The following is a 12006-nucleotide window of genomic DNA, read 5'->3' on the forward strand; positions in this document are numbered from 1 at the left end:
TATCAAGGTAAAAAAAATGTAATCTCATGTCTTTTTATAACACGTTTAATACAGACAAGGTGGGGGGGTGGGGTGCTGGAGCCTATCCCAGGTAGCTTGATGTGCAAGGCAGGAACAATCCCATGACAGGGCAAATACACACATGGGTCAATTTAGCAATGCCAATTCACCTAACTGGCATGTCTTCGGACTCAGGGAGAACATGCAAACTCCATACAGGGAGGGGGGGAGACCAGAGCTGTGAACCCTGGTCCTCCTTACTGCGAGGCAGCAGTGCTACGACTGCACCACCATGCTGCCCACAAAGCTAATGTTAATTCTTTAAAAGAAAGGAAGATAGAAGTTCAAAGGTGAGGTAGTTATGGTCACTAAACTTGGCACCAGAGAGTGGCACTGTGTTGGTTAGCACATGCTAAGGATTTCACTGTAATCAGCACACATGACAGCAGTGACTGTATGAACTTCCTGATTGTAGCAGATATGAATATAATATTTAGTGATATTGTATTGTATTGTACTTCTGCAAATGGCATATAGTTAAAAAAGCTTGATTAATATTCGAAAAGCCACCTTTTTGACTTCTTATTAATAACTTATTTACTTATGCAAAGTCTGACACCACAAGTATGTGTGGAATGAGCTTCAAATTCAGCCCAGAGTTTAAAACCCATTTAACCACACCAGGCACCAGTAAAGCTCTGCTGTGAGGAGTGCTGTTTTATGCTTCTGGTGCCGCTCAGGACTTCAGCCAAAAAGCAAGCGACTGCTGCTCTCTGTGTCTGCGGCAATATGCAGGTTACATGGTACACATCCGCCTCAAGTGTTATGAAATTGGATTCACAAGGAAAATGTTTAATTTGGCAAAACAGAAGAAATGCAAGACTTCTCCAATGAAACTGTAATGGGCTGGAAAACGGTGTTTTAAACAAAAGGACATTTTTGTGTGTTGCTCTTAGGCACAAAAACATATAAATAGCAAATGCAAAGTCAATAGACGAAGGGGCAATAGACCCAATTTGTTTGATACTGGGAGGGTAAGTGAAAAGGCAAATTTTCTGAATAACTCCGTTGCAGTTTATTGGTGATGGCTGTCTTGCAAAAGCGTCATTTGCTTTGAAGATTAAACTCCTTGGTATCTCATCAACATACAGTATTGGGATAATAGAACTGATAAGCTGTAAGTGCAACAAAAACATGTAAGAAAACTGTCCAAAAACTGTGCAAGTTTAGATCTTCAATGGAAAATGTATTTATTTGGTTTGAAAATGAATGTGTTTGGGGACATTGGTCTCTAATCAGCATTACCAATATTGGTATATGTGCTTCTTTATAGCTAGCAACAATACTATTGTTTAACCAATAAACATGTGTATACATTATTCTTAAGCAAAGGAAATTGATCAGTAGCATTGTTTAACCGATCGTCAAGCTGATCTAGGCAGAGACTGAAGTAGTTATACACCTCTGGGCAAATCAGAGTAAAGTGAAGTATGGGCAGAGACTCGTAACTGCCATCATGACTACATCCAGTACCAGCAGTGGCTTGTATCTGGTCCAGGCCTGAGGCCGGGAACAAAGCTAAAGGCAACATGTGGAGGGAACTTAGTCATTACAGACATGTACAACTAATCTTATCTCATATCCCATCTCTGACCTTCATTTGTTAAACAGCAAATGGTGGGGGAATATTTTGGAAACATTAGCAAAATACAGGTGATTTAGTCTTCAAAATCTGACCACACGTGAACTGTCGTGCAGAGGCTTGTGTTTTGCTGTGTTTTGCTGGTTGTCTTGGCCTGTTTTCTTCCATTGCCTCCGCTACGTCCTTTCAAAGACAAAATGTGTTTTTTGGACTCAGCAGTCATCAATTAAAGTGAAGGTTTAATGAAACTGAACACATCAATAACAGTTGTTTTAAAATTAATCTTTTAAATTCATATTCTTACATGATTATACTATTTTTGGTCAATTTGTTTGTATTTTTTAAACCATTTTGGCATGTTTAAATTAATATTTCTTTGTTTGATATCTTGTAATTAAGTTTCATTTGCGTTGTATGTTATTTTGGCAGAAGCTTTGACGACATTCATTTCAAGAATGTCCTGTCCTGCTGTGGCAATGCCAGTGTGCACAATCCAATTGGTGGTATGGCCACGGCCTTTTTTAAGGGCTAGGGGTTGTGAGTGCTCGATTGTCTCTTTTTTGAATTAAAATGAAAGAAAAGTTTAATACTAAATAAATCTTCTTATAAAATACACTACCGTGTCTGTCCGTTTGTCTGTCTGGGATTTTAAATCACCTGTAGCTCACAAACCGTTTGACCTGGAATTTGGTACACATATATTGTGTGACATCTACTATCCACGTTTGAGGTGGTGATTGATCTCCAAGGTTATTCCTCTTTTTATTTTTATTTTATTTTATTGTAGAATCAAGTCTCAGCAGAGGCCAGCAGGGCAGCCGTGCAGCGCATGCATACAGGTGCTGTTCTCATTCCCTACCACCTTCGCCATTACTTCATCTACCTTTTCATATCTTAAATCATTCTTGAGGCAAATTGAAGACGTAAGTGCCAGAAAAATTAAGAAAAATGTACTAAGTAGTTGCAATACAAACACTGACTTAATCAGGTTTAACGTGAAAAGATGTCGACGAAAAAAGAGAAGAAGTGGGCCGCTAGGGTGAAGAAATGAAGTCTTTCATTTGATCAGTGAAAGTGACAATGAAGGCTTGAAACTTTGTTCAGTTCTATTTCAGTTAATACATTTTTCTCTGAATTTTTGTATTTTTTTCTTTCAGGTTTTGAACCTTGCTAAATTTAGTTTTGTTTTGGGATATTTCGTGTTTTTTTTAATTTCGATATATCCTTTTATTTATCATGACACCATTTGCTTTTTACAGGCACAGTTATGTGCTCTCATCATCAGGATGCTATTGTCCATTTTCAGTGACATGGCTCTGGAAGTCATCAATGTGACAGCATGTAAGCCAACATCATGAGACAATATCTGTCCAGGTTTGTGGATACAAAATCAAATCCTTTCATGAGTGTACAGTAGACATCCGCGAAGTTGCAGTTCAGTCGTTTGCAGATTTTTCCTTAGAAGCTAACTATTAATTGTTGGCGGAAAGCGCAAATATCCTTTGCAATTTTTTATGGCTTTTTTTCGTGGCAATACTGTGCTGTAGAGAGAACAGGAAGCAACCGCTGAGGGAAACACAGTTTGGGATGGTGAAAGTAGCCAATCCGTGAGTGTTATTCATTTCTCCTTGCTGCTGATTGATTGCTGCCCTGTGACGTGACTCCAGCTGTGTGTGCTTGTGTTTTCCATTTTGTTATTGTATTCATTTTGTTATTCTTAAATGCACAAGATGTCGCCAAATCACCCTGCACCTTCTAAGGCTTCTGGCACTGAGCCTAAGCACCAGAAGAAGTTTAAAACACTCCAGGAGAAGGCTGAACTACTGGATTTGCTTCGGGAACTAAAAAGTTATGCTGCAGTAGTGCGCCACTATGGCATTAATGAAAGCACCGCACGCTACATAAAAAAGAACGAAGCAGAAATCTGGAGTACCGTATCTGTAAGTTTCTGTGATAGTGCCAAAAAGGTAACGACCGTAAGGAATAAAAATATCGTCAGGATGTAATCTGCCTTGGCATTGTGAATCACCGACTACAGGAAGAAGAACATCCCCCTGGATGGTAACATCATCTTTGAGAAAGCATAGAAATTGTACCAGTAGTTCACTACAGGAGACAAATGTAGCAACTTCCCATCACAATGTTCCTGAAACCTATAAAGAAAAGCCAGCATGAAACCCCACCAGAAGAAGACCCATCCAAAGATATGACTCCTCCTGAAGCGTGTGTAGATGAGGCACCACCCAATAAGTTTTAAATCCTCTGCTTCTTACTGCACAGCTACTTCATCATCATCATCAATATCATTCATCATTGGTGAGTACCCGTACATTTTATTGTATTTTAATTAAATTAAATTATTATGTATTTACTCTACTTATAACAGAGAGAACGACAGTGCAGACCAAAAAAACGCACTTGCATGAATTACAGTACGTATACGGTAACATCAGTATTTTACATTCTAGCACCGTGGCAGACATGGCAGTACAGTACTGTACAGTATACGGGTTTACCGTTACATTCTGTTTTTAGGTAATATATTAAGGTAATTTTTTTAGGTAATGTACTAATGTATTAAGCTGAGTTTGCAATGAAATTAAAGTGCTTTGGGGGCATACTGTATTTAGGGTTTAAACTATAAAAATAGGCATTTAAAAGGAATTTTTTGACCACATCCAAAAGTCGCGGTCTTTTACAATTCACGGGTGCTCTAGAAACGAAACCCCCATGAATTTTGGGGGTGAACTCTTATTTTCTTTTGAATTCCCACTATTTAGATTCTCAACCATGATTTTGTGATCATGTTTTGGACTTTGTTGCATGGTTAAGTTTGACTTTTGAGTAATGGACCCCGCTAGTCTTTTAGGTTTTTGAATTTCCACTGTTTAGATTTTCCTGCTTTTTATTTCTCAACCACGATTTTTTCCATCATGTTTTGGAGTTTGTTGCATTATTAGTTTTGAATTTCTAGCAATAGCCCCTGCTAGTCTTTAGTTTTATTGTCCCACCCTTCTGGTCACATTTTCATTTGGTCTTGTTGCCTGCAATTTTCCAGAAATCCTGGCAAGAACATCACCGTGATAACAATAAAAAATGGCAGAATAGAAATAAAAAAATCAATAACAGAGTGAAACAAAACCACACCCAAAGCGTTTGAGCAGTAATTCATTTCTGACATTATTTGTTATTCCCTACAGCTGTTTAGGTTTATTTTTTTGATTGTGTATTTCATACATTTTCTAGGACAGTGGTGGATTGGTGGGCAAGTTTCATGGTGTTGCTACAGGTGGGCACAAAGTGCTGTACATTTTCTAAATGATGAGGGAATGAACCAACAAAATTATTTCCTTAGTAAACATCCTGCTTTGCAGTTGTCATACTACACCTACATTTGTCTTGCCAACACCTACTCTGAGTTAACATTATTATGTCACAAAATAAAGATGGCTCTCAGAAAGCATAAAATAGATTTAGGACAAAGTGCTCTCCCAAGAATCGTTTTGCTATTAATATTGTTTGCAGATATACAGTGATTCCAAAAGCTTAAGTGGCTCACACCTATTGATTAAACAAAAAGAATAAAAATATTTGTGATGGAAAAACTTTTGCTGCTGTAACATGATTGATTATAGTGGTTTGGTAAAGAAGGGATGATTTGCAACTGAAATAAATTGCAGCAGCAACAGCAATGGTATGACGGTTAAGAACCAATCCTTTGTAATTTTATGACAGGGTTGGGGGAAGTGCCTCAAACAAGTTTGGGAAATGTTTCCCTGCTGGAGACTCTCAATCAACCCCCACAGGAAAGCCAGACTGCCTAACTGGCAATCTTTAGCTCCACATGGTTTTGGGGGCAATTATGAAGATATTCTCTGCCAAATTGGTCTGAAGTATGGCTGTTTGGAATTGGCTTGTGTCAGAAGCCTTTAAGTACCATGACACCCTATTGGCCATAGGGTGTGGACAGAAAATCTATAAATGTGCTTGCTTTACCCTTCTCTCTGTCTTACAAACATATGATGAAAGAGCATCTCACACACCATGAACTGAAAAGGACAACACAATGAAGAGCACAGCTTGGTAGCCATATTGAAACAGGCATGCAGTCTGTTCTGAAGAAAGCTGACCAAAAATGAGGACTTAACTAAAGACACTTCAAAGTAACTGCAAGTCTGTGTGCTGCCTGACAATACACACCAACATTTATCAGGTTGTATGGTTGCCAGTATTCAAATGTACTTTGCTTATTGTTATTATGAATATTAGCAATAATACATTATTTAAAGTTGTAACTTAACTCCTGCTTGTCTTTTACTCTATGTAATTGCCTGAGGTTATAGATGTAGAAGGGAAGGTGGGGAGAAGTTATATGGTACAATACCTTATAAATAGTGGTAAGTCTGTGAGATTTGAGGCATTCTGGCAAAGGCCACATATTAATAACACAAAAGGGAAAAGTAGATTAATATATCACTCTACCAAGACAAAACAGATCTAATAGGAAATTACTTTAGTTTATTTTGGTAATGCCACAATGCCATTCTGTTTTTGTTATGGGTGCCCCCATTTTGAGCACCTGTGGTTAAGGACATGTTCATGGGTTGTGAGGCAACGTCTCTCCGAAACAACGCCAAGTGACTTCACCAGCTGGCAAATGTGGATCGCTTATCATCTAGGTCTGTTGATACCTTCAAAAGAGTTTGCTGTGTTTATAATTAGTGCTTTCTGGTTACCACTTAGGAATTGTTTTTCTGACTTCAGCATTTGTATACGTTTTGGGTTAGATAAAGGATGGGACTGACTGGCTTTTATTGACATTTCTGAATAACATTTTATCTTCAAACCCATTATTAGTTGCCCTTGTGGCCTGTTGGTTTGACATGCAGTAGAAATTTCACTTTACAATGTACAAATTCTTCCTCTATTGTTTTAAAACCTTTGGGGCACAGAGAATATAAGCAACTCATACACAGCCAAAGTGAAAACATGGATGGCGCAATAGTAGCACTGCTGCTTTGCAGTAAGGGACCCATGGTTTGCATCTCGGATTTGCACATTCTCCTCATGTGGGTTTCCTCCCACAGTCCAAACACATGCAGGATAGGTGAATTGGCAACGTTAAATTGGCCTTTGTGTGGTTTGTTCCTGCCTTGTGTCCTATGCTAGCTGGCATAGACTCCTGCACTCCCGTGATACTGGTCTGGATTAAACAGGTTAACAAATAACATGGCTTAGATTGTACGATTATCTTCACAATCCAATACCTTACCCCTGCCCCACAAAGCCTTTCTCACAAAAGAAAACAAAAATAAAAACAGACAGAAAGACAACTAAATAAATAAAAATATTTGTTTGGGAAATGATGGTACTTTACCTTATAATGTATCCAGAAGAGGAAGAAGGCTTCTGGCTGGAGCTGAGATGGAATAATTAGAAATAATTTAGTATCGATATTAGATATTTATTTCTTTGTTTTTAACAATATATATGCAGTTGGGCTGAATAATAAGGATAAGCACAGTATGGCATGAAAAAGCAGAAAATCGAGAGTTTGATAGACAAGCAGAGTACACCTCACGCAACCTGAAACTGTATTCATTGTTTCAACGTGAATGAATTACTGTTCAGTAACACTGAAAATTCATCTGAGCCTTTTCAAAAGGCAAAAATGTACATAGTTCTAGTCTGTGTGTGTGATTGTAACATGTTTTATACAATACTGAGAGGTGCAGCAAGTTTTCAGAAATAACTAAAAATGAGCTGAGTCTCAGACTGCATAGTGTAACTCATTCTACTCCCGAGACACATAAGCAACGTATTCACCCATCTATTTTTGGAACCAGTTTTTTTGTTTTAATTACAGGCTCACAAAGGAAGCAGGATCTGAGCCCAGCCAGGAGGCCTTTCCATCACATGGCATATCCACATTCTCACTAGGAAAATGAACAAGCTGTATGTCTATTGAGTACCCAGAGTGCCAGGCTTGGTAAGATAGGAGACACTCTCCCAGGCGGTAAATATAACCAGTGTTTTGGAGATGTGAGGCGGCCACACTAGCCACTGCACCACATTGCCACCTTTTTATAAACCCAATGTTGCCTAAAATATACCTGTAACACCAGATGATATCAGTCAAGAGGTCTCTGAGCCCTAAAAGAATCTTTGTTAGCTGGACAATGATGTGCAGTTGGTTCTCCTACCTGTCAATGCTGGGATTTAAGAAGCTGGGCTCTGTTGGTGGTCCGTTTGATTGCTCTGTGGTATCTGCCTCAAACCTTACAAAGAATAAAAATAAAACTATTTTTTCCTGATTAAACTAATGAATAGCATATAAAAAATGTTCATTTATTTCAGCAAGTAGAGGAGGTATTGTGTTACATCAGCAGATATCTGATACCAAAGTTAGGATCGGTTTTCTGTCTGATGTAAATGACGTCCACTGTGAACAAAAAGGAAAATTCACATTTTCCTTCTATACCTAGACAGGTCTTGCTGAAGTTCTCCCTTTTCTTCGTCTTCCACGTTTTTTTGGTTAATCCAGCTTAAATCATTCTTCAGTGAAGTCCGGACTTTCATCTGGTGCAGCACATTCCCTCTGTCTCCTTCCATTGATGAACTGAAAACTACCATCAGATCAGGAAAGTCACATCTGAAGCAGTAAGTGTCTTACATAGAGCTACCTATGCTGAACTATTAAAGTAATACTAGCAAAGGCCTGATTCAATGAACGTTTCATGGATGTCAAGACTAAAGCCTTATTTTCTATAAAGTGTATTTTATTACACAAGGATAGTATTGATTAACAATTGAAACACCAGTGAAGCTAGAACGAGTAGAGTCTATATTGGCCTAAGGAACTACAGACATTCAAATATTCTTTTATAATAATTTCCTATCAATATAATGAAAAGTGTAAATGAAAAATGAAAAGTTCAAGCAAAAAAAATAATAATAAAAAGGTTTTCTGTTGATCCAGTTTACAAAACAATCACATACACCTTTACGACGTGAAAAACAATGGCAAACAGGAATTGGATTAGAAAAACCCATTATGCTAAATATCAAGAATATGTCTTTTGGGCTTTCTGTAGTCATTCTCTACAATACCCTTTCTTTGAATATAGCTTTGTAGATGAGATAACAAATTAAATAGACAACTATTACCTTTCTTCGTGGCAGAATCTTAAAATTGCACCACCTGGTAAGAAGAAAAATGGAGTTGATGTTTTATTATGTTACTTTAAAGGTATCTCACTTATTGTGAACCTTGCAAATTCTGCACTTGGAGCAAATGTACAACTTGATTTTGTGGTGTATCTGTTGTTTTGGGAAAAAACACAGAAACAAGAGGTGAAAAAGGCAATCAGCTGTCCCATTTCAGACCTTGTATTAATGTTAAAAAATAATTTGCCTAAATTTCTTTTATTGTGCTTCATCCTATAATAACTTGCTTCTTTTACAAAAGATGTTCTTTAACTTTTTTTTAGTAAATCAATTGTCTTTTTTTTGATGACATCAGAACCACAAGGCCAGTAATCTTACAGCTGATTGGCTGAATGCTGTCAGAAAAGAACATTGTCTCGGTTGCGGCCCTCCCTCCGTTCAGGTACAGTTCTCCTGTAGCCAGTCTCCCCAAACCGCCATCTTAAAGTTATACAGTTGCATTAGACAAAGGGGAAGGAAAGTGAAGAAAGGAAGCCGTGCTAGTTTTAAGTGCTCAGACACACCAACTATCCATGCCTCAAGAGGCAAGTACTCATTTGACAGGACTGCAAATGTCTGGCTTTGGCATCATGAACGGCCTGTAAATCCAAATGAGCACACACCTAAAGAGAAGCCTGAAGGAGTTAGGTAAAAAATTAAAAAATAGCAGATAGCAAGTCAAAGCGTGAGAAATCAAAACATGAAGAAGCATTGTCAAAATTAGAAAAACAAAAGGCCAAAAACAACTTAATGCTAAACTTAATTTACAAAAATAAAGAAAATGGCTTTTGCTGAGGCTAAGCAACACAATGATAGAGCACTACAAACTAGCCAAGCTTCCTATTTTTTGACTTCACTGCCCCTCCATCATATCACCGCACTTCGATTAATTTAGCCAAGCAACTGATTAAGATGGACACGAGTGAGGAAAGTAGAATTTGAAGGGAGTGACCATAAAAGAATTTATGTCCCATCATGTCAGTTGTATTGTTAGTCAAGAAGAAATGTTTACATTGTTATGACATAAGCATTACAGCTATTCAGTCAAATTAGTACTTAAATTATTATAAAAAGTGGCCAGTTCATGACAGGCCAAATAACAACATACAGCTACAATGCCCTTCTTAATGTTTGAAACAAAGACCCATTTTTCCTTAATGTACACAATGTTTTGTCATTTCTACATGGTGTGACCAAAATGTATGCAAATACCCATAAATTAAAGTCTGGAATGTGCACTTTAATCACATCTGAGTGGTCTGATTTGTAATTTTAAACTGTGGGGCAGAGGGGTAAATCAAGGAACAATGTGTCTTTGTCCCAAAACATTATGGAGGGCACTGCATTTTGGAAATAATTTGACGTATCTTATATTAGTGATTTGATCTTTAGTTACCTGAAGTCCACTTTAATACATCTTGAATTGTGGCATTCAGTAATTTGTTTTGAAGTATGTCAGATTGACTTTTAATTCATTTTAAGATAGCTTAAATGTCTTTTATGGTCACCCTTTGTACATTTTTCAACATTGCTTTTTGTTTATTTTAAGGCAAAGTTGAGATGCCTTCAAAAAGATATGATGTTATTCTAAGATATCCTGAAACACATTAGAGAAATCATACATTGTATTTCACATATGCTTCCATCCATACATCATATATGACTTTCTCAAACCCACTTAATCCAGTTCAGAGTCATGGGGAGCCTATTAAGGTGCTATAGGCTAAAACCTATAAACTGTATGGCGTGCTGGACCCACACCTTCAGCCCATTGAAGGACACACTCATGCACACACCATTCTTACTCATACCATGTAACCTAACCCACAAGACTTCATGATGTACAAGGAGACTACAGAAAACTACTCAGGAATTGATTGTTGGCATAAAACTTCCACCACCTCAATGCTAGGCCAGTGACATCACACACTGTTTCTGCTAATTTATACCAAAACACTTGCATCATTTTGCTGCACTAAGCTCCGACATGAAAGAGTACCTTTTGCTATTAAAAGATAGAAAAATTGACTATTCCAATCTAAAACAAACAAACAAAACAAACTGACTGCATTTCCAAATGTTTTCTCCGTGCGCTACCATGTGTCTCGTAACACTGTAAGTGCCCTTGGCCTCTCCTGCACTTTAAACTCAGCTGCTTTTCTACTCTTCACAATTTCTGCTGCAAAACTAGTTGAGATTTACCTCTTTGAGTAGTGCAAGTGCAGTGGTACGAAAATGGTATAATAATAAAAAAAAAGACAAGTATGGTCTATAAAATTATCAGGACTCCATGCCAGTAAAGCAAAAGGGCCTATTTTGTTCTCATTATCATCATTATTATTATTATTATAGTCTATGATGCAACAAGTTAAAAAAAAAATCATTCAGTTTAATAAGTGTGTAGTTACTGAGACTTTACATTCAATTATAAAATCATGCAAACAGATTACATTGGTCACCATTTTAATTTAAACAAGTTTTGTCCTCTTGAAGTTACAAATTAAATCACGAGGTAGCTAAATACGGCGAATTCTGGGTATCACCTATCGTGATCACATCACAAATGAAGAAGTACAAAGAAGAAACGGGATTACTGCTTTAAGAGATAATCGTGACAAATTGTCGAATGCAGCTTGCAGGCCACGTATTCCAGTTGCTAGAAGACCGACATGCCAGCATTGCTGTGAAATGTATATCACCAGCTGGAAAATGGAAGAGAGGCTGGCCTCGCATGACTTGGTGTCAAACCCTTCAAGAAGATCTTGCGAAACATGATGTCAGTCTTGAAGAGGCCAAAATCATTGCCAACGATAAAGACAACTGGAGATCATTTGCTGCCCAATGCACCATAGGGTGCAGGAAGACCTAAGTCTAAGCCTAACTTTGTCCTCTTGACTTATAGATATGCAGATTGATTTCTACATAACTTTGTTAATATTAGTGAAACTGTGCACTTAATGTGGCGATAAACATAATGAAATGTATGATGTAAGATGCTCTTAATTCCAGGTTAGAACAGCTGATCAGCAAATTTCCAAACTAACGGAGTCCATAAATCTGTATCTGGTAGTAGGCTTTGTAGATTCTCAATAATGAATGTAATGGCAATGTTAGCATACAAATTGTGAATTTGATAGAGGTGGTAACATTATAAAAAC

At 37.5% G+C, this 12006-nt stretch overlaps 1 protein-coding gene across 3 annotated transcripts in view; it reads right to left on the reverse strand.

The window, feature by feature from the left end:
• The window catches only part of znf185 (zinc finger protein 185 with LIM domain), a 103196-nt gene that overhangs the window by 67547 nt on the left and 23643 nt on the right, over nucleotides 1-12006 (reverse strand). For 2 of the 3 annotated variants that reach the window (XM_039765823.1, XM_039765822.1), the window contains exons 2-5: nucleotides 8810-8843; nucleotides 8124-8268; nucleotides 7846-7920; nucleotides 7020-7061 (exon numbers count right to left, since the gene is read on the reverse strand). In XM_039765823.1, coding sequence (XP_039621757.1) covers nucleotides 7020-7061; nucleotides 7846-7920; nucleotides 8124-8254 — 248 coding nt within the window. In that variant the 5' untranslated portion in view covers nucleotides 8255-8268; nucleotides 8810-8843. The remainder of the gene's footprint in view (nucleotides 1-7019; nucleotides 7062-7845; nucleotides 7921-8123; nucleotides 8269-8809; nucleotides 8844-12006) is intronic. The other variant, XM_039765824.1, reaches the window with a different exon arrangement.

This window comes from Polypterus senegalus, chromosome 10 (assembly GCF_016835505.1).
Source record: "Polypterus senegalus isolate Bchr_013 chromosome 10, ASM1683550v1, whole genome shotgun sequence".
NCBI classification, from domain to species: Eukaryota; Metazoa; Chordata; class Cladistia; order Polypteriformes; family Polypteridae; genus Polypterus; species Polypterus senegalus.